General features: G+C 45.0%; 1 protein-coding gene and 1 pseudogene across 9 annotated transcripts in view; both read left to right on the top strand.

Annotated features, from left to right (window-relative positions):
- The window catches only part of ATXN7L1 (ataxin 7 like 1), a 277135-nt gene extending 273197 nt beyond the window's left edge, over nt 1–3938 (top strand). For 5 of the 9 annotated variants that reach the window (XM_032761344.2, XM_032761341.2, XM_058425739.1 and 2 more), the window contains one exon: nt 1086–3938. In XM_032761344.2, coding sequence (XP_032617235.1) covers nt 1086–1127 — 42 coding nt within the window. In that variant the 3' untranslated portion in view covers nt 1128–3938. The remainder of the gene's footprint in view (nt 1–1085) is intronic. The other 4 variants (XM_058425748.1, XM_058425740.1, XM_058425737.1 and 1 more) reach the window with 1 other exon arrangement.
- Nucleotides 2204–26754, top strand: LOC116814214 (Y-box-binding protein 1-like; annotated as a pseudogene).
- The last annotated feature ends 60 nt before the right edge of the window (nt 26755–26814 follow it).

Genomic DNA, 26814 nt, shown 5'->3' with positions numbered 1-26814 from the left:
GGACCAGGAAGGATTAGGGGGTGGGGTTTTGCCCCTTACACATGATTGGAAAATGTGTGGGTGTGCGTGTGGGTGTGCGTGTATATATAACCGTGTTGTTATGTTGCCTTAGACGTGCCGCATGTTTTGTAGACACCAAATAACAAAATAGCAACGTGTGTGTATTTTGCCCTTTGGGATTTTCCCACAAATCTTGGGTAGAGTTTGGGTGAAGATTATGGGGAAATTGTTTTTGTATCCCCAGGCCAGGGAGAGTCTCCTCACCATTTTGAGTCCTTTTTGTGCCAGAACACTTGCAGCCCGTCATGTGTGCTGGGGTGGGAAGGCACATTTATGCTTAGCTGTCAGCCTCTGATGATGGGGCCTCTTGTAGAGGTTTTCATGTGTACCTACAGACTACACTTCACCCTCACCAAACACAGCCCGCATGTGCCCATAGCTCCGGGTACACCTGCTGGGAACCCAAAATGCCAGCAATCAGCCCTGACAAACACGATAATGGCCACCACTTGTGTAGCACTCTCTGCCTGCAGAGAGAGGGCTATGTGCTGTGTCCTTTACACACACTACACACATTTAAACCTTTTCACAACCCTGTGAGGGACAAGATGATTACAGATGAAGATGGCTACACTAAGAAGCCAAGTAACTTGAACCCAAAATCTCTCTCTCCAAAGCCTCTGTGTTTAACCCAACGCTAGAATCCTTCCTGAGATAATTTGCTATGTCATCTGTAGGTTAGGTAGGAAAAGGTGAACTAATGGAGAACAAAAATGAAGGCATCAGTTATTCTGTCCACTCTCCCAAAGAGGACTCCCAGGAATGTCCGCGGCATTCGTCCTTGTGTTTTCCTCAACAGTGAGGACCTCTGTAACTGCCTTACATGCATGGATCCATCACCTCATTTGCTATTGGGTCCTTTAGATCCATCATCTCATTTGCTATTCCAGCTGCCCTTTGCTGGATATGGGAGGTGGGATATTGTCCTCTCTATTATAGATGAGAAAACTGAGGCTCCATCCTTGAATTCTCATGGGTAATCTCAACTGTATGGTTTTGAAACAAGTTTTTCTTTTCTTTCCTAGAAGAACACAAACAGAACGGGCAGAATAAGGACTCTTCCGTAACAAGACTATGAAGCCACTTCCACATCAATTCCAGGCCACCTAATCCCATCCCAGGAGGCCATGGGGAGGAGGAGGGAGGGCAGTGGGCTGGGGGGAGAGTCTGTTTTCTGTGCACTCCCTGTGACTCTGGCCTTTCTTCTTCTTTTTTTAATTGACCAATTTTTAGTTAAAAAGGCAAAGAAGGTGAATTTGAGATTTACAGAAAACAGTTCCAGTGTTTGGTTTCCGCTGTCTTTCCTTTCATTTGCCATGTTTTTACATTCTTCCAAATTTGGGGTCACTCCCCTAGCTCCTGATGCTGCTACTGTACCATCCTTTTGCTCCAGCCATGAGAGCAGACATTGCAGAATGTTGGTTCCAGGTTGGCATGCTCTGAAGCTCTTGAACTTTAGCACAGGCAGAGCCCTTTTTCTTCCTGTCCTCTCCACCCGATCCCTTCCATCCCTACGTCTACCACTCTCTGGGTCCTCACTGGCCTTCAAAGGACCTGGCTGTCATAGGATCCCCTCAGGACTGCGTGCAGGGAGAGGGGGCTTTGCTGGGGAGGAGCTGGGAGTGGAGAATTGGAGGGTGGGTGGGGTTCCCTCATCCGGTTTCCACAGCCCACCATGGCTGGAGCCAAATGCTAGAAGTAAGATTGAGAACAGTGGCCATTTAGTGATGTGGTTTACCTAATACCACTGTCCAGCTGTGCAGCTCAGAAAGGATAAACCAGTCAGGGACAGGGGCCAGAACAGGTTTGGGAAGGTGGCAGCAAGCAGAGCATGGTGGGTAGGAGATGATCCCTAAAAAAACTGGAGACTGTGGTGGTCTGAGCTGGTCGGGAATCTGCAGAATCCCTTCCAGGGATCAGTGTGCCAGCGCCCACAGCAGGGTGAGCTAGGAGGGAAAAATACCAGGAAAAAGGTTGTGAGAACCCAGAAAGCCACTCTGTGAGGAGGCACGGTGACCACAGCTGCTAAAGGTTCTTAGGCTGCCTTCCTGGGTTAGGAAGATCCCTCCAGGGAGAGCTTCCGCAAAAGAGTATGTGTCAAACCTTTTGTCAGAATAAATAATAGCATTTCCCACCCACCCCCATGCCCTGGGCCACAGGGACCTGGTGGGATCAGAACACCCATGGATCAGCTTTTGCTGTGTTAGAGACAGCCATCCCCATGAAGGAATGGTAAGGACAGCCACTGCTCAGTGAAGAACAGCCATTTGGAAGAGCCACGCTGGAGCCCTGCAGCCGTAGAACTATTCACACTGGAGTTTTAAAAGAAACAGCAATACCATAAGCTCTAGTAGGGAATCATAATCAGGAAAGGAATTCACAACATAAAATAGGTGTTCTATGCTATTAATCATGTAACTTCGCCTATGATGTATAGCAGAGATACTGGGAGGTTTTGCTTCATCCTTTAATCAGAAATGAATGCTAGTTTCACAGCTGGGCAGAACCCTCATCATCCCCACCCCGAAGTTTTCCTTTTCTTTCCCATTCCCCCAACCCAAAGATCAGACTACTGTTAAGTTTCACCACACAATTGGAATTGCAAAGACGGGAGGCAAATGGAGTGATTTTCATCAATGGAATTGCACTGACAGTGAGTGTTTCTTACAGGATTACTAAATTTTTTAATATAAAACGATTTTTTTAAAAATCAGGAGTTGACATTAAGTACCCCAGGACATTAGTTCGGATGATTTCATTTTTATTTCTACAGTGTTAAAAGTGCACTTATATGCTGGTTTATTTACATCTTGGGAAAAGAGACTGCAAATTGAAGGGATGATTGTTACTTTTTCTTTTTTTAAAAAAAAAAGGTTAAGGAGATTTTAAGACTTATAAATGTTTAAGAAATTATAAACAAGGTTAGACCCTTTGAAAAAAAGTTTAGAAGATATTCTTAAAGTAAATTTTTATAGTGTTAATTTTGTAATAATTTATGTTTTACTATATTACAGAGCTAACTGACCAGAATAGTTTCAGAAACAATATGAAACTTAGGAAAGTTTAAGCAATGTTTATATTTTTAAAATGTTCTTTGAATTATGTTTTTATTGTACATTTCTTCAGACTGAAAAGTATGTACATATCTTTGTTATTTTTGCACAATTTTGTCTTGTTCGGTTTCAGAGGTCTGTTGTTTTTTATAATTTATTTTGAGTTGTAAAACTTGCAGGAGTAAAAACAAAAAACAAAATCTCCGCAGCAAAATAACCCTCTGATTTATAAACTCTTATAGTCAAAGAGGGAAAACAAAGGTTGAGAGATTAAGTGGCTGCTTCTGAGAAATAATGTCTCAAGGACTAAAGGAGCAATTCAATAGGTTTAGACGTTGTAGCTCTCTACATCTTGAATTGGAAGCTGGAATAAAGAGCCCCCCACCCCCACCCCCCCCACCCCCATCGAATGCTGCTTACTTTGTCAAAAGACTGGCTATGACCAAGGTGAGGATATTTCTGGAAAACTGGGCAAAAAGGGAAAGCCCACGGTATTCTTCCTTTGCAATCAACCACAGGTTTACTTTACAATGATGTATTAAAAACTTGCAGCTTGAAAAATGGAATGCAAATAAAAGGTTCTCTTTGGGTTTGTCTTAGTGGAGTTAAACTGGAGCAGCCTATAAAACATTTTTAGGGTGATGTCCTCTGGGTCCTTCTGTTCTGCACACCCACTCAGTCTTCTCTCCCAGCCCCTTGACTGCACACACCCCTCTTTGCCTGAAGATCTCCTGACTTGTCGCCAGCCATAGAGGCTCGAAAGCTCTGGTTGTTAAGCATAACGCAATGCATAGACCTGTCAGCCATTATATAACAAAAAATAAAGTGAAAAAAAAAAAAAGCGACTTGGATAACTTGTATGCCTTCTTTTGTATCAATGTACCAATTGTAAATAATGCTGATCAACCTTTGTAGAGAATAGTTTATACAGCATATTCTATTATTGCTGATTCTCAGTGAACTCTTGTTTTAAAAAAGGAAAAAAAGAAATTTTCTATTTACACCTTATATTTTGTTATGCTGTCGGCCCATGGCACTTTAACAAAACTCTGTGGGTTTTACGTAGCTGGTCAGTCATGGGGTATATTAAATAACTGTTGTTGCACAGACAAGAATTTGCACCTGCTCATTTGTCCTTTCCTACTACCGATTTTAGAACCTTTTCCAGAAAAATTTTGAAGAAAGCATGTCCAATCATTCTAAACAAATGCCACACTTGTGGAGTGGGTTTCTTTTCTACAATCCATATTTTGTAACACTAAGTATTTTCCTTCTTTGTCCCGCACCTCTATGTATTAGCACTGTCAGATAGAGTTCATTCCATGCCTGTGATATTGTAAGCAGAATAAATGTCTAAAGTAGGTGTAAATAGTAAATTCTATGGCTTACAGTTTTAAAAGGAAAGAACAAACATGTATCTGTTGATACTGCCATGGTTCCTCACCAGGCCTGGAAATATTCTCCAGTGAGCGATTGTATTTTTTTTTTTTTTTTTTTGCTTTTTTTTTTTGTAACATGGCTTTGTAAATAAAATAATTTATATGTTTGTAAAACAAAGTCTTCGGGTTTTCATAAAATTTAAATTTTTGGTATTTCTTTTTTTTTTTTTTTTGCCGGGGGTGAAGGTATTCTCACCAGAAGAGCCTTCCTGCTAGACCTACATTTGAGGCAGGAGACAACCGTGAGGAGAAGAGAAGACAGTGGATTCATTCAGCGAGTACTTAGAGAGCACCCTCTCTGTGCCTGCCCCTGAGCCAGGCGCTCTGTGCTCAGGGACGAGAAACACGATCCCAGCTGCTTTCTGGAAGCAACCCAGTGAGGAGGAAAGCAAATAAATACACACATGATCAGATGTGTAATTATGGATTGTGGCAAATGCTATGGTGGAAAGAACTGGATTCTGTGAAAGAAAGTAACAGGAGAGACATTTAAGATGGAGAGGGGGCAGCTCTCAGGAAGTTCTCTCTGAAGAAGTGATCTGAAGACAGAGATCACTTCTTGGAGCCTAAAGAGCGTCCACTGTGGACAGACCAGGAGCAGAGAGATGGACAGAAGGCAGGGACGAGGCCACAAAAGGCCTTTAGGGAGTTTGAATTTTGTGTCCGATTCAGTGGGAATCCTTGGAAGGGCTTTAAGGAGGGCCACGGTACTGTGATCTGTTAAAAGGGCACTCTAGCCACTGTGTGGTGAATCAGTGGGAAGCTACTGCAAGAGACAAAGTGAAGGTGAACATCAGTGTGATTGAAAGATGATGACAGTAGCTATAAAGAAAAGTGTGTGCCAGCCTGGGCAATACAGGGAGACCCTGTCCCTAAAAAACAATAGCTGGGCATGGTGGTGCGCAGCTGTGATCCCAGCTATTTGGTGGGCTCAGGCGGGAGGATCGCTTGAGCTCGGGAGGTAGGTCAAGGTGTTACCAGTGGAAGGTATCCAAGTTACTGGTGGCAAACCCATACGGATCTGCAGCAACCTCAGTTCTTGCCTCCTCAGAAGAAAGAATTCAACTGGGGCATAAGGCAGAAGAAGAGATCGAGGCAAGTTTAAGAGCAGGAATGAAAGTTTATTAAAAAGCTCTAGAGGCTGGGCGCAGTAACTCACACCTGTAATCCCAACATTTCAGGAGGCCGAGGCAGGTGGATCACCTGAGGTCAGGAGCTTGGGAACAGCCCGGCCAACATGGTAAAACGTCATCTCTACTAAAAATACAAAAAATGAGCTGGGCATGGTGGTGCACGCTTGTAATCCCAGCTACTTGGGAGGCTGGGGCAGGAGAAGCACTTGAACTCAGGAGGCGGAGGTTGCACCACTACACTCCAGCCTAGGTGAAGGAGTGAGAGGCTGTTCCAAAAAAAAAAAAAAATTAGCCAGGCATGGTTGCACGTGCCTGTAATCCCAGCTAGGAGTCAGGAGGCTGAGGCACGAGAATCACTTGAACCTGGGAAGCGGAGGTTGCAGTGAGTTGAGATCGTGTCACTGCACACCAGCCTGGGCGACAGAGTGAGACTCCATCTCAAAACAAGAAAAGCTTTAGAGCAGTAAGGAAAGGAAAGAAGGGAAGTGCAGCTTGGAAGTGGACCAAGCAGGCGACTTGAGAAACCAAGTGTGCAGCTTGATCTCTTGACTTGGGGATTTTATCCATTGGCCTACTTCCAGGATCTTGCATTACTTCTCCCCACTGCTGAGATCTTACTGGGAAGCGGCTGATAGTTTCAGGTGTTTTCTATTAGGAGACTGCCTTTCCCTGGCACCGGCTGTGACCAATTATTACTTTAGCGAAACAGTTAACAACTGCCTGACCATGACCTGAGGGCCACCCAACTCTCCTGGTGTGTGGGGGGTGAGGGAGCTCTCTCCTGCCCTGCCCGTGCCTAATTAGCTGCCCACTGTAACAAAGGTTGCAATGAGCCATGCTCACACCACTGTGCTCTGGCCTGGGCAACAGAGACCCCATCTCAAAAAAAAAAAAAAAGAAGAAGTGGATTCAAGATATATGTACTTTAGATATGAAATTGATAAGATTTGCCTAGGTAAAGAATGACTCCCAGGTCTCTGGTAGAGCAATTAGTTTGGGTGGAGATGTCATTTCTTCAGATATGGAAAATCAAAGGAGGAAGAGGCTTTTTGAGGGGCTGGCAGCAGGAGTGTTTAGTGAAGATCGGAAGCAGGCCGGGCACGGTGGCTCGGTATCACACACCTGTGATACCAGCACTTTGGGAGGCCAAGGTGGGCAGATCACCTGAGGTCAGGAGTTTGAGATCAGCCTGGCCAACATGGTGAAACCTCGTCTCTACTAAAAAAAATATTGTTGTGATTACCTGAGAGAATGTAAAGGGAGAAGAGAAGAGAGATTGGATAGAGCCAGAAAGCTGGCAGGGAACCCTAAGATGAAGCCCTTCAAAGCAAAGAGTGACCCCAGCAGAAAGTGGTTCCCTGAAAGCCAGGACTGTACATGTTTCGGGGAAGGAGCGGTTAGCTGAACCAAATGCCGCTGCAAAATGGAAGATAGGGATGGCGGCGTGTCTAGGGCTTAGCAATGTGGCGGTCATTGGTCAATTATTAGTTTCCTAGGGTTATGACAAATGACCACAATGTGCTGGTTTAAAGCAACATACATTTATTCTCCCATGGTTCTGGAGACCAGAAGTCCAAAATCAAGGCGTCCGCAGGCTGCATTCCCTCCCAAGGCTCTAGCAGAGAATCCTTCCTTGCCTCTTCCAGCTTCTGGTGACTGCTATCGTTGGCTTCCCTGATTTAGAGGCACAACCCTCAAATCTGCTTCCACATTCACATGGCCTTCTTCCCTGTTTCTCCCGTGTCTTAAATCTCCCACTGCCTTTCTTTCACAAGGACACCTGTTACTGAACTTAAGGCCCACCCTAAATCCTAGGTGATCTCATCTGGGGATGCCTAACATCCGCAAATTCTGTTTTTCCAAATAAGGTCACACTGGCAAGGCCTGGGGGTTAGGACATATCTTTTGGGAGCCACTATTCAACATACCACAGTGGCCTCAGCAAAACAGGTGTGACGGAGTAGAGTTGGCATGGGAGGGCGGAGCTTGGGCAAAGCCAGACTGGAGTGGTTTGGAGGGTGCGTGAGAGCTAAGCAAGGGAATTACTTGTGTAGACAGACAAATCCTAAGGAGCTTAGACAGCACGAGGGAGGCTTTGGATTTTGTGTTTTTTGTTTTTCAAGGGAGGAGAGAGCAGATTATAATCCATATGCTGGTAAGACTGAGGTAAATAGGACAGGGAGAGGTTAAGAAAGCAAGAGAAAGAGGTGTGGTATGGTTAGGCTTTGCGTCCCCACACAAATCTCTTCTTGAATTGTAATCTCCAGAATCCCCGGAATCCCCACGTGTTAAGGGAGAGACCAGGCAGAGGTAATTGAATCATGGAGACTGTTTCTCCCATGTGGTTCTCCTGATAGTGAGTGAGTTCTCACGAGATCTGATGGTTTTATAAGTGGCTCTTCCCTCCCGACCTCCCCCCGCCCCACCCATTCGCTCCACGTGTCTCCTTGCTGCCTTGTGAAGAATGTCTTGCTTACCCTTCGCCTTCCACCATGATTGTGAGTTTCCTGAGGCCTCCCCAGCCATGCTGAACTGTGAGTCAATTAAACCTCTTTCCTTTAGAAATTACCCAGTCCCAGGTAGTTCTTTATAACAGTATGAAAACAGACTCATACAGGGTGATTTAAAAGAGAGTTATCTGACTAAATAAAAAAAGAAGAAGTCTCTGAGATGGCAGGAGGGACGGAGATGCTGGCCTTTGTAGAAAGAGGGACACCTCTAAGGTAATGGGGAGGAAGTCAGCTTATAGATTTATCGCTGGGAAGATGAGGGAATGCCCAGCTGATGGCTTCCATTTTCTGAGTGACCATGAGGCAAGATGAATGTGTTTGAAAGCTTGGGAGAAGTTTGAGAAAAGTAAAGAAAGAATTAAGGGCTGGGCTTAGTGGTTCACACCTGTAATCCTAGCACTTTGGGAGGCCAAGGCGGGTGGATTGCTTGAGTCCAGGAGTTCAAGATGGCAATATGGCGAAAACCCGTCTCTATAAAAGAAAACACAAAAATTAGCCAGGCATGGTGGCAGGCGCCTGCAGTCCCAGCGGGAGGATCCTTTAAGCCCAAGAGATCAATGCTGCAGTGAGCTATGATCAAGCCACGGCACTCCAGCCTGGGTGACAGAGCAAGACCCTGTCTCAAAAAAAAAAAAAGTAAAGAACTAAATTGCCAGACAGTGCTGAGAGCACATTTGAAATTCATGTCTAAGATCCTGACATGGAGAAGATCATTTTGGGGAGTGGTTGGAGTGCCCGAAGAGCAGAGCAAGGCCACTCAGAGCCAAAGCTGTCAGGCAAACTAAGGCAGATTTTTTGCCATTTTGCTTCAGTCCCAAGTGAATATTTTCACTAAGGTGCAGAACAGAAAACCAGAGGAAGCAGACTTGAAACTTGACACATAGTATAGGCACATTGAATAAATGTTTGTAACATTGTATTGCCCACCGTCACAAAACAGCAGTGTGGCACTTCCCGCACCAAGGACTTCTTTTGCCCACCAGTTCACTGAGAGCCTTGTCTGTGGCTGGCAGTCCATCACTGTGCACTGGCCCGGGTAACATCAAGCTCTGTTGTAAAAGGGGCCTATACATTCTGTTTTTTTTTTTTTTTTTTTTCTCCAAAGCCAGAACTCTGTGAAGCCTCTTTCAAAACTAATCATAGGCCTAGAAAAACCATAGGAAGCTGGAAGTGATCTTAATTAACCCTAGAACCCTCTTCTACAGGTGAGACAGCTTATTTTTGTTTTCGTGGGGGGCTTTTTTTTGAGACAGTGTCTCACTCTGTCACCCAGGCTAGCACAATCAGGGCTCACTGCAACCTCAACCTCCTAAGCTCAAATGATCCTCCAGCCTCAGCTCACTGAGTAGCTGGGACCACAGGTGCATGACACCACACCCAGCTAACATTTTGTATTTTTAGTAGAGATGGGGTTTCACCATGTTGCCCAGCCTGGTCTCGAACTCCTGTACTCAAGCGATCCAACCTTCTTGGCCTCCCAAATGGCTGGGATTACAGTCATGAGCCACTATGCCTGGCCAAGACTGAGACAGTTTAAATGAGATACTAAGACCTCACAGCTGGCTGTTGGTCAAGCCCGATTGTTCTTTCAAAACAGTGCTTTTTCCACTGTACTTCATTTCCTCCTGTAGAAAGAAATTCTACTGGCCAGGCGCGGTGGCTCACACCTATAATCCCAGCGCTTCGGGAGGCCAAGGTGGGTGGATCACCTGAGGTCAGGAGTTCAAAACCAGCCTGGACAACATGGCAAAACCCCATCTCTACTAAAAACACAAAAATTAGCTGGGCGTGGTGGCATATGCCTGTAATCCCAGCTACTTGGGAGGCTGAGGCAGGAGAATCGCTTGAATCTGGGAGGCGGAGGTTGCAGTGAGCTGAGATCTTGCCACTGCACTCCAGCCTGGGTGACAGAGCAAGACTCTGTCTCAAAAAAAAGGAAAAAAGAAAACTACCCACGGACTGTTCTTCCTATACCACTGTATTTCCATAAAGGTGTTTCAAAATTCAGCATATCAGCCAGGCACACTGAATGGTAAAACCCCATCTCTATTAAAAACACAAAAATTAGCCAGACGTGGTGGTGGGCACCTGTAATCCCAGCCATTTGGGAGGCTGAGGCAGGAGAATCACTTGAACCCAGGAGGCGGAGGTTGCAGTGAGCCAAGATTGCACTACTGTACTCCAGCCTGGGTGACAGGGTGAGACTCTGTCTCAAAAAAAAAAAAAAAAAAATTCAATGTGTCCTCTAGTTGGTTTACTTAGGTTTTACTATACTTAAATATTTTTCTCCTTTTTGTTTTTTTCCATTAGGCAATAACCACTTGCCTAATGGATTATTTCTTGCTTTCTGATCTCATTGGGGCTATTCAGAGCAGCAGGTTTTAAGTACCCATATTTCTAATAAAGTTCCCAGGAATGTATTTTAATAAGTTTATTTTCTATTCATCACATCTTCATAAGCCATTCAACTAGAAAAGTAAATGAAAAAGATGCAAAGAAAGCTGAATGCCTCAAAGACCAAATCAATCCTATTCAAGAGTGAATCATTGTGGGAAGCTTTCAACAACTTGGAGATGCTGCATTTATTGAGATAATTCAAAACTTGAATCTGATCTAAGGTCATTAACTTTAGGAAGGTTCTCCATTTTTAAAGTGGTGGAACTTTTCTGGGTTTCCCCTTCAGCCATCAAATATTTTGGTAAATTTGTAAAGCAAACAGCATCGTCACAAAAGTGTTTGCTTCCTTTGCAACCTGAACAAGTACTGAGAAAGCAGCTATTAAAATAGGAGCTTCTCCAGCATGGGCAACACGGCAAAACCCTGCCTATACCAAAAATACAAAAGTCAGCCAGACTTGATGGGAGCCTGTAGTCCCAGCTACTCAGGAGGCTGAGGTAGAGAATGGCTCGAGCCTGGGAGGTGGAGGTTGCCGTGAGCCAAGGTCACGCCACTGCACTCCAGCCTGAGCAACAGAAAGACCCTGTCTCAAAAAAAAGGTAGCTGGGTGTGATGGCTCATGCCTGTAATCCAACACTTAGGGAGGCCGAAGTGGGTGGATCATTCAAGATCCGGAGTCTGAGACCAGCCTGGCCAACATGGTGAAACCATGTCTCTACTAAAAATACAAAAATTAGCTGGGCATGGTGGCACGTGTCTGTAGTCCCAGCTACCTCAGGACGCTGAGGCACAAGAATCGCTTGAACCTGGGAGGCAGAGATTGCAGTGAGCTGAGATTGTACCACTGCACTCCAGCCTGGGTAACAGAGCGAGACTCCATCTCAAAAAAAAAAAATAGGAGCTTCTAAAGTCTGTATTAGAATTTTCATTTTCTCTCAACCTACTTCACTTACCTTACTGATTTCGTAGCCAAACTTTAGTCTCCTTTGTGCCCCAAAAATCTCTTGCATGTTCCTCAATCCAAACACGACTTGCAGGCTAGGGGAGGAGGGTAATAATTCTTGCATATTATTGGAATAGGGCAAAGGAGAGCCCCCAGGGAACAGAAGGGCATGGGGAGGGAAACTCTCGGGGATCCTGGAGCTTTTCTTTTGGAAAGAATCAGAGGCGGGTTTTTGTTTTCAATTTGTACACATCTTTTGGTTCTGTGCAACTCAATAAACTGAGACCATTTTGACATGGGCTAGATGTTCCACATGGAGAAGAGGACCAGCTGACTCTGCTGTAGGACAGACCCAGAGAGGGAGCCTCCAAGTCCGTGCTCACCTTCCAGCACTGGGAGGATGTTCCTGCCAGGCCCATGCTGAGCCTAGCAGTGTTTAACATTTTAATTAATGAATTGGCATTCAAAGTAACCTTGATGAATTAAAGCCATGAATACAAACAGACTGATTTATAGAACAGTGGTTACCTTTGGGGGGCACAAGAGAGATTTCCGCAGTGCTGGAAATGCTCTGTATCTTGACCTGGGAGCTTGTTAAATGAATCTAATCATTTGTGAAATATTTATCAGGTTATATACTTAAGATATGTTCATTTTATTATGTACTCTTAAATTTGAAAGTTTATACACATACAAAAGGCAAATGGCAGACTTGGAGTGATAATTATCTTATCAGAAGAAGAAAGTTAAAGTAGTCTGAGGAGAATACTGATGAGAGGCCCATTTTCTCCTCCCATCTCCCAGAGGCAGTAGGTACCACAGAGGATGGGGTGTAACAAGATGTTGAAAATGGAGAAGGGGGTTTGAAAGTCTCACATGAGTTTGTTGGACCCCCACAAGTCCCCTTCACCTATGCAGCCCAGTGGTGACTTCCCCCAGCCCCTAGCATGGAACTGGAGGGTTATTTTCTGATGAAATTAAATGGAACACTCAGAGGTTCAGGATTCAAGGATATCAGGCCTATTTTTAAATTTTTAATTAAAAATTATGAAGCATTAAAAAATAAGTTACCAGCCAGGCACGGTGGCTCATGCCTGTAATCCCAGCACTTTGGGAGGCTGAGGCGGGTGGATCACGAGGTCAGGAGATAGAGACCATCCTGGCTAACACGGTGAAACCCCGTCTCTACTAAAAATACAAAAAATTAGCCGGGCGTGATGGCGGGCGCCTGTAGTCCCAGCTACTTGGGAGGCTGAGGCAGGAGAATGGCGTGAACCCAGGAGGCAGAGCTTGCACTGAGCCGAGATCGTGCCACTGCACTCCAGCCTGGGCATCAGAGCGAGACACAATCTCAAAAAAATAAATAGATAAAATAAATAAATAAAAAATAAGAAGTTACCAGTTGCCTGGGCTGCACCATAATCCAGTTCAATCAGCATTTACAGAGGGAGTAGGAATCCAGGCATTTGTATTTAAATGCTCTTCAGGGAATTTAACATATCCTTAGAAAATAAATGAAAATAACAGAGGAAGCAAAAACATTAAAAAAAAATAGAGGCCAGGCACAGTGGCTCACACTTGTAATCCCAAAACTTTGAGAGGCTGAAGCAAGAGGATCGCTTGAGACCAGCCTGGGCAACATAACAAGATCTTGTCTATATTTTAAAAAAGAAAGAAGAAATATAGGGGAGCCATTAGGTGATCTTACCTTCATGTTTACCAAAGTACAGTGTTTGGCCCTGTGCTTCGAAGCTTAAAGAGACTGGATGGATACAGGACCAGAGAAAAACTGAAAGTGATAAAAAATAATTACAGTGAAAAGTTGTGGAATCTATTTCTCTGGGAATGGTTAAAAAGGGAATGCCTCGGATGTCTTTAAAAGCAATCTGCTTCAATTTTCCAAGGGAGATTTTGTATTGTAAAGCTTGGTGTGGATTACCATATGGGTTACATTGACATTCTGGGGATTTTTCATTCCAAAAATATGTATATTTCATATTTCTGTGAACATCAAATTTGTCTTTAGTGATCACCTTAAAATTCCAAGAGGGAAGGACCTGGGTGGGCTGTCTTGTTCAGTTCCTAAATAGCGTCAGGCATACAGTTGGCATACAACAAATGATTGTTGAGTGAACAATGAAGGAGCTAGTGGTGTGCTGGTAAATGTGAAACAACAGCCTTTAGGGGGTGAGAGGGAAAGCATCTGTGAATTTCTGTGACAGAAATATGCCCACCATGGCTAATAGCAAGCTAGCAGCAGCCTGTCCTCACTGAACACAGAGCTGAAAAGAGACACCATCGATCCTCCTGAGGCCGTGCAAACCAGCTCCAGTATACTGCCGATTCTGTCCAATGCAGCAGACATACTATGACCAGCAATACTATGTTAATTCATGTTCGACTGTGTGAAATAATGTATCCCCTAGAGCCAGCGGTGAGAACTTGGCTGTCATTTGGAAGTGACCAACACTCAATACTAAAAATTTTACCATTTTTAACTTTTAACCATATTTCTGCTTGAAAAGGGTATTCAGGCAAAGTGATGTCTTAGTTTCAAAAATAATATACGAGTAACTATCTGTCTTTCTCGTATAAGTGATCCCCACTATGTGGGCTATGCTCCAAATGTTACATTTGCAACCTAATATAATCTTCATTTAAATGTAAAATCAAGGGTGATTAGGTTGCAGGACAACCCATAAAGGCCCCATGATGCACCTGAAGTCTAATATCAATACAGTAGCATTTTGGGAAATGCATTCTCAGTTTCAGCCAGGGAAGAGACAGGATTGCGTGCCACCTGGCCATCATCCCAGCTATGAGAAAGTACACCCTTCCACCTCGCCATCTGCCAGGAGAGCAAAGACTTCTAGTCTGCACCCAGGGCAGACTCCCAGCTCTAAGCAGTACCGGCACTGCTCTGATATCAAGAAATGGGCTAAAGGGCCAGGATACCCCTGGTGGTGGCAGTGATGATAAATAACGTTATTGATCATGTGTTTCACATTTTTTCTAATCCTCAAAATAACTCTGAGGTATGTAAGATTATTATCTCCATTTTACAGGTGAGAAAACCAAAGTTTAAAGAGATCGGGTAATTTGTTCAAGATCATAACAGCTAGTAAGTGGAGAAGCCTCTTGGGAAAGGGTCCTTGACTTCCCCATGTAACTTGTGTAAATAGGAGATCATCTGTGGTCACCTTTCATATAAATAATATAGAAGATCAAAGAGTGTTGGTGTTCATAAATTTTGTTCTGGGCTTCAATTTGGTGGACCTAATTAAAGCTTAAACAGAACTAGCCAGTGTGATGGGAGCTAAATTTAGGCTCAGTTTCTAATATGATGTTCTGAAATTCAGAAGTAGCCTCAAAAATGAAACAAGATAAAAAGAGTGCATGTAAAAACTGGTGAAATCCAAATAAGATCTATAGCTGAGTTAATAGCATTGTAGCAATGTCAATTTCCTGATTCTGCAGTTAAGAGATATTAGCATCGGGAGAAGCAAGTTTTTTAATGAAGTACTGTAAAGGGGTATCATAGGTCCACAATCCCAACCTTGTCCTGCCGTCCTTCATACTGTGGCCACTCGATGTTTTCTACGCTTTCATGTTTGGTAAAATGAATTTAGTGTTTTAAAATGTTTTAAGCATGTTTGCTTTTTTAGGTCTATGAAGAATGAGCAAAGGCTGGATATACTTTTTGAGTCCATCTTGTACTGCCTCAGATGTTAAATGTTATTTTACAAAGACTGAGATGGAACTTTTGAGATTTGAATTCTAACAGTTGTCAGTATTAGTCTACGTTCTTGGTTGGTTTTTTTAACTTCAGAAATGCAGCTCACTGGCTGAGCGCAGTGGCTCATGCCTGTAATCCCAGCACATTGGGAGGTGAAGGTGGGTGGATCACCTGAGGTCAGGAGTTCGAGACCAGACTGGCCAACATGGCACAACTCCACCTCTACTAAAAATACAAAATTAGCTGGGTATGGTGGCACACGCCTGTAGTCCCAGCTACTTGGGAGGCTGAAAGAAGATAATCGCTTGAACCCAGGAGGCGGAAGCTGCAGTAAGCTGAGATCGCACCACTGCACTCCTGCCTGGGTGAGACAGAGTGAGACTCCATCACAAAAAAAAAAAAAAAAAGGCAACTCACCAATGAAACAACTTGGTGAAAGTAAAATCACATTCTAAACTTATGTCTCCCTTATGATTTGCACAAGGATATTAAGCATATAATAAATATCTTGCCTTCCTCTTACATTGCCACATAGAACCAAGTGTCTATAGTTTTGAAAAAACATAACACAAAGCTGGGTGCAGTGGCTCACACCTGTAATCCCAGCACTTAAGGAGGCTGAGGCAGAAGGATCACTTGAGACCAGGAGTTCAAGACAACCCTGGGCAACATACACTTCTATCTCTGCAAAAAAAAATTTTTTTAATTAGCCAGGCATGGTGGTGTTTTGGGAGGTCAAGCCTGCAGTGAGCTGTGATTGGACCATCGCACTCCAGCCTAGGTAAAGAGTGAGACCCTGGGACCAAAAAAGACCTCACACACACAGAATCTGAAATGTTACTCCAAAAACATTTCCATAGGAAACCAAGCAGGACAGCCTATGGACATAGGTTATAGAGACTATAGGGATTTTTCTTTTCCTCTCATTTTAACAAGACTAAGATGATAATGGCACACATTTAGTACATGCCTGGCACCATTTTAAGAGCTTTACATATCTTGGTTCATTCGGTCCTGAAGACAACCCCTGTGAGGTAGACATATTATCCCCATTATATCCATGAGGAAACTGAGGCAGAGAATCTAGCTTTTTGCTCCAGGTGACACAGTTAATGGGCAGTGGTAAGACTGGGATTGGAAGTGAGGCAGTGTGGCTCCAAACGCCATTACGGCACACTGCCTGTTTTCTCAGGAAATTACCCTTTATATTTTTGTCCCTCCTTTTTAATAGCAACCAAAACTCCTAGCTGAGCCATCTCTGACTTGTTCCTCGTTGAAACAAAAAATGGAGAGAGGAAATCAGGCCCCCATCTATTCTGGACACTCATGTCTCCTCACTTTCCCTCTTATACAATTCCCTCTCCTGCCAACACACACACACACACCCTGAGCTATAACTCAAGGCTGACAGGCAGACTGACAAGTCTACCTGACACTAAAGCCCAACATCTTTATGCTGGTGGTCCATACGTAGGGTGACCAAGTGTTCCAGTTTACCTAGGATTTTTCCAGTTTTATCACTGAAAGTTTCATGGCACTGGAAACCCCTCCCTCCATAACAAATCAGGACAGTTGGTCACTCTATGCCCTAGAACTCTGGGGGGGAGCTGTTAATAAACTGATGACTGAAACAGGCCCACACTCCCACTTTCAGAGCAAAGCAATTTTATCAGACTCTCTGGGGGAAGAGGGAGCAGACACTGCATTTTCCTTTTTTACATTTCTTTCTCTTTTTTAGGCTAGTCAAATGAAGCAGTGGGATATGCTGCATTTTCAAAAAGCCTTCCCAGGAGACTGCAGTGTTTGTGCTGGGTCGAGAATCACAGTAAGTCTACACCAAGCATAAGCTGTGTACTCTCAAACTCTTGTGGACTCCTGATCAAACGCTGCCCAGCCCTTCGCCTCAACCTACCCAGCTTGGAGTAATGCAGGGACTCAGGTCTGGTTGTCCATTAGAATCATGTGGGAAGCTTTTAATGCTTATCAGCTTGGGAATGCAAAATGGTATAGCCACTCCAGAAAACAGTTTCTTAAGAAGTTAAACACATGGCCAGGCACAACGGCTCATGCCTGTAATCCCAGCAGTTTGGAAGGCTGAGGCGGGAGGACTGCTTGAGGCCAGGAATTTGAGACCAGCCTGGGCAACATAGCAAGACCCCATCTCAGCCAGGAGCGGTGGCTCACGCCTGTAATCCCAGCACTTTGGGAGGCCAAGGCGGGCGGATCACGAGGTCAAGAGATCGAGACCACAATGAAACCCTGTCTCTACTAAAAATACAAAAAATTAGCCAGGAGTGGTGGCAGGCGCCTGTAGTCCCAGCTACTCGGGAGGCTGAGGCAGGAGAATAGTGTGAACCCGGGAGGCGGAGCTTGCAGTGAGCCGAGATCACGCCACTGCACTCCAGCCTGGGCGACAGAGCAAGACCCCATCTCAAAAAAAAAAAAAAAAAAAAAAAAAAAAAAGGCCCATCTCTTAAAAAAATTTTTTTTTCAATTAGCCAGGTGTGGTGGCATATGTCTGTACTCCTAGCTACCTGGGAGATTAAGGCAGGAGGATTATTTGAGCCCAGGATTTCAGTTCAAGGTTGCAGTGGGCCATAATTGTGCCACTGTACTCAAGCCTGGGCAACAGAGTGAGGCCTTATCTCATAAATAAATAAAAATAAAAAAAATAAAAGCCGAGCATGGTGGCTCACACCTGTAATCCCAGCTCTTTTGGGAGGCCAAGACAGGCACATCACTTGAGTCCAGGAATTTAAGACCAGCCTGGGCAACATAGTGAGACTTAGTCTCTACAAAAAAAAAAAAAATTAGCTGGGCATAGTGGCACACGCCTGTAGTCCCAGTTTCTTGGTAGGCTGAGCTGAGAGGATCACTTGAGTCCAGGAGGTCCAGGCTGCAGTGAGCCTTAATTACACCACTGCACTCCAGCCTGGATGACAGAGTGAGACTGTTAAAAAAAAAAAAAAAAAAAAAAAAAAAGGTTAAGTACCAACCATCCAGCCATTCCACTCCTGGGTATTTCCCCGAGATAAATGAAATTGTATATCCATGTATATGAATATTCATAGTGGCTTTAGTTGCAATAGTCCACAACTAAAAACAACCCAAATGTGCATCAACAGGTAAGTGGGTAAACAAATTCTCATATATACATTCAGTGGAATCCTTCTCAGAAATAAAAATGAATGAAATATTAATACATATAGCAACATGGATGAATCTCAAAAAATTATGTTGAGGGAAAGAAGCCAGACAAAAAAAAAAAAAAGACTACATACTATGGTTCCATTTGCGAACAAATCTCTAGTTACAGGTAGTAGGTCAGTGGTTGCCTGGGGATGGGGTTAAGGAATGAATGTTCATTATCTTGCTGTAGTGATGATTTCATGGCTGTATACAAAGTTACCACATAGAACACTTTAAAAATGTGCACTTTATCAAATGTTAATTATACCTCAATAGAGCTGTTAAAGCAACAACAGCAAAACCACCAACGTCCCAGCCCCATCCCAGGAGATTGTTTCATGGCCTGAAATGGGCACAGATATCAGTACTTTTTAAAGGCTCCCAGGTGGTTCTAAGTTGTTGCCTGGAGTGAGAACCACAGCATGAATGCCCCCCACCCGGAGCCACCCTACAACCACTAAAAGTATTAGTCATAATATTAAGAGTGATGAGGAGGTGAAGGACAAGTTGTGGAAGGAGCAGCGCTATGAGGATGCTGAAGATGATTCATTAAGCCCAATTTGGTTTATTAACAGATGGCACCAACAGAGACTAGCTAACTCCACTAGGTGGCATCTGGACACTTCTCTTCAGCGTGATTTCCAGGGCAATGGGAGATGCAGGGCACCATCTGAGTTGTGCTGAGCACACAGTGTTGTTCCTCTGATGGAGAAAGGATCCAGCCTTGTTGGAAAAGAAAACAACCAGAAACTTGGCAAGAGGTCAGCAGGGCTCACTGTGCTCTCCTCAGCCTAACTTCATAGCCAGAGGAAATCAGATTATTGCAGTTTCAGTGTCATTTGAGGTTCCAGAGTACAAAGAGCAGAGCTATTCAGGGACCAAGTAACTCCTGAAGAGTAAGTAAATATGTTCTCAGCCAGGTGCAGTGGCTCCCACCTGTAATCCCAGCACTTGGGAGGCCTAGGTGGGAGGACTGTTTGAGTCCAGGAGTTTGAGACTAGCCTGGGCAACATAGTGAAACCCCAACCCTACAAAAAAAAAAAAATTAGCTGCGCATGGTGGTGCATGCCTGTAGTCACACCTATTCTAGAGGCTGAGGCAGGAAGATTGCTTGAGTTCAAGAGGTTGAGCTTGAGCTGTGATCACACCACTGTACTCCAACCTGGGTGACAGAGCAAGACCCTGTCTCAATAGGAATAAAAAATAGGCCAGGTGCGGTGGCTCACACCTGTAATCCCAGCACTTTGGGAGGCCAAGGTGGGCAGATCACTTGAGCTTAGGAGTTTGAGACCAGTCTAGGCAACATGGAGAAACCCCATCTCTACAAAAAAATACAAACATTAGCCGGGCCGTGGTGGTGTATGCCTATAGTCCCAGCTACTCGGGAGGCTGAGGCATGAGAATCACTTGAACCTGGAAGGCGGAGGTTGCAGTGAGCCGAGATGGTACCACTATGCTCCAGCCTGGGCGACAGAGCAAGACTGTCTCAGAAAAATAATATATGACGTTCTCAAGGAGAAGACCAAATGTCTTGTGCTTTATAGCACTGAGCAGAAACCACTGTATGCAAGGGACCAGGACTTTGTCTTCTCTCCCTTATTAAGGAATGTTCCTTACATTTTTTCCACTTTGTTTTGTTTAGGCCACACTGGCCTTGGGCAAGTCGAAGGATATCATGACAGCAGACCGTAAAGGAGCCCCCTTTGTCTGCTGTGACTCGCATCCTCCTCCCCAGGCATGTGGTCTCCTGCTTCTCATAGTCACTGTCACTGCTGCAGGCTCCACCTCCATTTCTCATCCCCGTTGTCATTGATGGGCCTCTGCTGTACTGGCCGCTAAGCAGAGCCAGAGCCACTTTTCCAAGCGATCATACAGCTTTGGTCAACCCTGCAGGATCAAGCACTTAGAGAGCCAGAATTTGAAGGAGGGGCACATAATTTGGGTCTTCCTGTTTATGCTTTACTCTCCCTTCTACCACTGAAAGTAAAGCAAGTCCTCAGAGGAGTGGGTCAAAAAAAAAAAAAAAAACCCAAAACAAAAACCACTGAAGAATAACATCCACATCAGCAGTTTTCAAACTCTCCCCGGAACCCATCGGGAACCAGGCTTCAGAGAGGGCCCTCGGATCCGCAGGCACCAGAGCAATGCATCAGCTTTGTCAGCTGAGTTCTGTCCCTGCGTCAGAGCTCCCCAGGCTCCAGTTAACTCTGTCACTATGATCACACAGGCAGCCAGTCATGCTTCTGTAAGAAAGATACAATACAAGGGAGCTTAGAAAATGTGATCTTGCTGCCAGGTGTGGCGGCTCATGCCTGTAATCCCAGCACTTAGGGAGGCAGAGGCTGGCGGATCACCTGAGGTCAGGAGTTCAAGACCACCCTGGCCAATATGGTGAAACCCCCATCTCTACAAAAATACAAAAATTAGCTGGGCATGATGGCAGGTGCCTCTAATCCCAGATACTTGGGAGGCTGAGGTGGGAAAATCACTTGAACCTGGGAGGAGGAGTTTGCAGTGAGCCGACATGCACCATTGCACTCCAGCCTGGGTGACAGACTCAGTCTCAAAAAAAGTGATCTTATTCTATGTGAATTCCAGTGTAGTGCTCTTTTATGTGTTGTATATGTATTTGTGGACAGGGGTAATGGGAAGAGATTCCACCTATGATTTTTTTTTTAAGTATTCTGCTATTAAAAAGTTTATAGAACAGTCTCCAACATCCTTCTGAAAGACCCTTCTTACAAACCCAAGCCAGTGGCGCAGATTTGGGCACATGGTTTTGTTTGTTTATTTTCTTTTCTTTCTGAGACAGTCTTGCTCTGTTGCCCAGCCTGGAGTACAGTGGCACAATCTCAGCTCATTGCAACCTCCACCTCCCAGGTTCAAGCGATTCTCATGACTCAGCTTCCCGAGTAGCTGGGACTACAGGTGTGTACCACCACAGCTGGCTAATTTTTGTATTTTTAGTAGAGATGGGGTTTTGCATGTTGGCTAGGTGATAGCAACAGGAGGCAGCCAAATGCCTGGGCAGATAGAGGTAAGTCAATTGTGAAACCCCGCCTCCAAGCCAAAGACAGTTTAAAGCCTGAAAGCCAAGCTACAGGTTAAATCCTCAGACCAGACTGAGAACTTGTCTTCCCATTTGGCATGTTTTCCTCTGACTGATCCTCACCCTTCCCCTATTATACATATACTTACCCTTTCCTAATTGGTTTTCTGCATGCTCGTGCCCACCTTTGAGTGGTGTCTTTACTTTAACCTTTTTTGCGTATTCACACACCAACTAGCACACACTCCCCATTCTGAGTCCATAAAAGGCCCCAGACCCAGCAGCACACGGAGAAACCACCTGACCATTGGGGTTGGGGACTGACCTCCCCACCACGGCCCCTGAGAGCTGTTCCGTCACTCAATAAAACTCCGTGCCTTGCTTTCTCTTCTATTCTCAGCGCATCCTCATTCTTCTTGGGTTAGGGATAAGAACTCCAGGACTGGAGCATAGGCCAGACTCAGCCCAGGTGGGCCAATTGGGCAGGCCGTCTCCTGTAGCAGGACAGTGAGGCCTGGGTAGGGCATCACAGGCTAGAGGTCCCTGGCTTGCAAAGTGACCGAGAAGACAATCCTGCATTACAGGCTAGTCTCAAACTCTTGGGCTCAAGCAATCCTCCTGCCTTGGCCTCCCAAAGTGCTGAGATTATAGGCATAAGCCACCTCACCTTGCCCGGGGCACACAGCTTTCAAGTCTTTTCAGAGAGTAAGTCTTTTCCCTCCTCAGAATGCCTCCTCTAGACTTGAGGACAAGAGCATTATCCGTTCTCTCTGTTCAAAGTTGCACCGAGGACCCAAACATTAGCCCTAAAATCTCCTCTAGTTCTCCCAGATGATCAGGCCTTTTCTGGCCTGCCAGATAGCTCAGCATTCTCAAGGTAGGCCTGCCCTCTGGAGATACAGTGCTCACATGTCCCCAGTACCATGGCTACATTCTGTTTCAGACTTGGTTCAGTCTCCTAGCGTTCATTTTCTATCTCCTGTTTCCACTCTATTTTCTTTAACTTTTATATTAGGTTTGGGGGCACATGTGAAGGTTTGTTACGTAGGTAAACAGATATCAAGGGGATTTGTTGTACATATTATTTTGTCACCTGGGTATTAAGCCCAGTATCCTGTAGTTATTTTTTCTGCTCCTCTCCCTCCTCCCACCCTCCCCCCTCAAGTAGACCCCAGTGTCTGTTGTTTCCTTCTTTATGTCAATGTGTTCTTATCATTTAGCTCCCACTTGTGAGAACGTGTGGTATTTGGTTTTCTGTTTCTGTGTTAGTTTGCTAAGGATGATAGCCTTCAGCACCACACACTCTATTTTTCAACTGCTGAAAAATTATTTTTACTAAATGCCGAACAGATCAAAAAATTTTATAAAATATATAAAGTATAAAGAATCATAATCAGATGAACACCTGTGAACCTACCCCTCAGTTAAAATCATATTAGAATGAATCCTGCAGTCCCTGGGATATTCCTCCCTAAACCCATTCCCTTTTCTCCCAACTCCAAGGCAAACACTGTGCTGAATTTTGTGTTTACCATTCTCTTGTATTTCTTGATAGATTTCCTATATATGTTTGAATCTGTAAACAATATATTCAGTTTGGTATGTTTTTAAACTTTATATTGATTCATATAGTATATATTCTCTTGAAACAATGTTTTTGAAATTCGCCTATATTGTTCCAAGTAGCTACAATTGATTGTTGAAATGGTTCATAGTATTCATGTGTAATATACCATAGTTTTTAAAATCCATTTTACTTTTGGTATTTGGGCCGTTGTCAGTGGTTTCTATTACGAATGGTGCTGCTATAAACATTCTTGTACATGTCTCCTGGTGTACATTGACAAGAGCTGCTCTTGGAGTGGAATTTCTGGGTCAGAGTGTAGAAACATGTTTAAATTACTAAACTGTTTTCCAAAGTGGATGTTCTAATTTATGCTCCCATTACCACTGACCATCTCATTAATTGTGTGACATCTTTGCCAGCACTTGATATTGTTCAACTTCATAATCTTTATCAGTCTGGTAGATGTGAAATGGTATTTTCTTGTAGTTTTGTTTACTGGATTGTCAAAGAGGCTTAGAATATTTTCACATGTTCACTGACCACTTGTCATTCCCCTTCTTGAAGTGGGGCTTCTGGGCTAACTCTTGGGTGAAGCATGTGGGCACAGGCCCTCAAGGACAGATGGCCCAGCCCAGAGTTTTAGTTTCTCAGGTCTTCCCATGACTGAGTAGAGGCCCTCCTAGCTACTTGCATCCCACCTTACTCAGTGACCCTCCCTCAAAACAACTGTCAGTGCCAGGCACAGTGGCTCAGGCCTGTAATCCCAGCACTTTGGGAGGCCGAGGTGGGTGGATCACCTAAGGACAGGTATCAGGGGAACTCACCCCCAATAATTCAACATTATTTCACATAGGTTCTTTTCTATTTCCCTAAGTGTCAGCCGGTCTGAGAAATAAAGGGAAAGAGTACAGAAGAGAGAAATTTTAAAGCTGGGTATCTGGGGGAGACATCACATGTCGGCAGGTTCCATGATGCCCCCCAAGCCGCAAAACCAGCAAGTTTTTATTAGTGATTTTCAAAGGGGAGGGAGTGTACGAATAGGGTGTGGGTCACAAGGCAATAAAATATTACAAGGCAAATGGAGGGAGGGCGAGATCACAGGACCCAGGCGAAATTAAAATTGCTAATGAAGTTTCGGTCATGCATTGTCATTGATAACATCTTATCAGGAGATAGGGTTTGAGAGCAGACAACCGGTCTGACTAAAAATTTACTAGGCGGGAATTTCCTCGTCCTAATAGGCCTGGGAGTGCTACAGGAGGCCGGGGCTTATTTCATCCCTTATCTGCAACTGTAAAAGACATTCCATTTTAGAGGGACAGGCCATCTTAGAGACCAACCCTTGGGAATGCATTCTCTTTCTCAGGTCTGTTCCTTGCTGAGAAAAGGAATTCTGCAATATTTCTATTTGCTTTTGAAAGAAGAGAAATATGGCTCTGTTCTGCCTGGCTCTCAGGCAGCCAGACCTAATGGTTATCTCCCTTGTTCCCTGAACATCGCTGTTACCCTGTTCTTTTTTCAAGGTGCCCAGATTTCATATTGTTTAAATACACATGCTTACGAACAATTTGTGCAGTTAACACAATCATCACAGGGTCCTGAGGCGACATACATCCTCAGCTTACAAAGACCACGGGATCAAGAGATTAAAGTAAACACAGGCATAGGAAATCACAAGAATATTGATTGGGGAAGTGATAAAATGTCCATGAAATCTTCACAATTTATGTTCAGAGATTGCAGTAAAGACAGGCCTAAGAAATCATAAAGGTATTAATTTGGGGAACTAATAAATGTCCATGAAATCTTCACAATTTATGTTCTGCCATGGCTTCAGCCAGTCCCTCCGTTTGGGGTCCCTGACTTCCCACAACAGACAGGAGTTCCAGACCAGCCTGGCCAAGATGGTGAAACCCCATTTCTACTAAAAAATACAAAAAGAAAATTAGAGTGTAGCGGTGCATGCCTGTAATCCCAGCTACTTGGGAGGCTGAGGCAGGAGAATCTCTTGAACCTGGGAGGTGGAGGTTACAGTGAGCCGAGGTCACACCATTGTACTCCAGCCTGGGCGACAAGAGCGCAAATCCGTCTCTAAATAAATAAATAAATAAATCTGTCAGGTGGTCTCCGTCTCATAAAACCAGCTCCAGCAAACAGGGGTTGAAGCTCAGGATCCAGGCTGCTCTGTGGCCCACAACCCAGTCGAGCCAACAGGCCAAGACCTTCCTGGCTGGTGGCCAGCGCCATGCCTGCAGGCCACTCACACCGGAGATGCCACTTAGAACTCTCCACTGGGGAGTTCAATCAGTAGCGGGAGTGGAGAGCGGACCCCAGAGAGCCCTGAGCAGCTCCGCCACTGCCGGCCTAGTTACCGTCATACACGGGAGGAGCCGCAGCTGCCACAGCCGGCCCCAGTCAACATCACCGCAACCATGAGCAGCGAGGCCAAGATCCAGCAGCCGCCTGCCCCCTCTTCCCCCCGCCGCCCTCCTCCCGTCCCCCCGCCGCCCTCCTCCGGTCCCCCCGCCGCCCTCCTCCCGTCCCCCCGCCGCCCCCGCCCTCCGTGCCGCTGACACCAAGCCCGGCACTACGGGCAGCAGCGCAGGGAGCGGTGGCCCGGGCGGCCTCACATCGGCGGCGCCTGCCAGCGGGGACAAGAAGGTCATCGCAACGAAGGTTTTGGGAACAGTAAAATGGTTCAATGTAAGGAACGGATACGGTTTCATCAACAGGAATGACACCAAGGAAGATGTATTTGTACGCCAGACTGTCCTAAAGAAGAATAACCCCAGGAAGTACCTTCGCAGTGTAGAAGATGGAGAGACCGTGGAGTTTGATGTTATTGAAGGAGAAAAGGGTGCGGAGGCAGCAAATGTTACAGTTCCTGGTGGTGTTCCAGTTCAAGGCAGTAAATATGCGGCAGACCTTAACCATTATAGACGCTATCCACGTCGTAGGGGTCCTCCACGCAATTACCAGCAAAATTACCAGAATAGTGAGAGTAGGGAAAAGAACGAGGGATCGGAGAGTGCTCCCGAAGGCCGGACCCAACAATGCCGGCCCTACCACAGGCAAAGGTTCCCACCTTACTACATGCGGAGACCCTATGGGCGTCGACCACAGTATTCCAACCCTCCTGTGCAGGGAGAAGTGATGGAGGGTGCTGACAACCAGGGTGCAGGAGAACAAGGTAGACCAGTGAGGCAGAATATGTATCGGGGATATAGACCACGATTCCGCAGGGGCCCTCCTTGCCAAAGACAGCCTAGAGAGGACGGCAATGAAGAAGATACAGAAAATCAAGGAGATGAGACCCAAGGTCAGCAGCCACCTCAACGTCGGTACCGCCGCAACTTCAATTACCGACGCAGATGCCCAGAAAACCCTAAACCACAAGATGTCAAAGAGACAAAATCCACCAGCTGAGAATTCGTCGGCTCCCGAGGCTGAGCAGGGCGGCACTGAGTAAATGCCGGCTTACCATCTCTACCATCATCCGGTTTAGTCATCCAACAAGAAGAAATATGAAATTCCAGCAGTAAGAAATGAACAAAAGATTGGAGCTGAAGACCTTAAGTGCTTGCTTTTTGCCCGTTGACCAGATAAATAGAACTATCTGCATTATCTATGCAGCATGGGGTTTTTATTATTTTTACCTAAAGGCATCTCTTTTTGGTAATAAGAAACGTGTTTTTTAAAAAAGCCTGGTTTTTCTCAATACGCCTTTAAAGGTTTTTA

Source organism: Hylobates moloch, unplaced genomic scaffold (assembly GCF_009828535.3).
Source record: "Hylobates moloch isolate HMO894 unplaced genomic scaffold, HMol_V3 SCAFFOLD_1, whole genome shotgun sequence".
Taxonomy (NCBI): domain Eukaryota; kingdom Metazoa; phylum Chordata; class Mammalia; order Primates; family Hylobatidae; genus Hylobates; species Hylobates moloch.
Note: the sequence above shows the minus strand (reverse complement) of the source record. Positions and strands in the feature narration are given on the sequence as shown.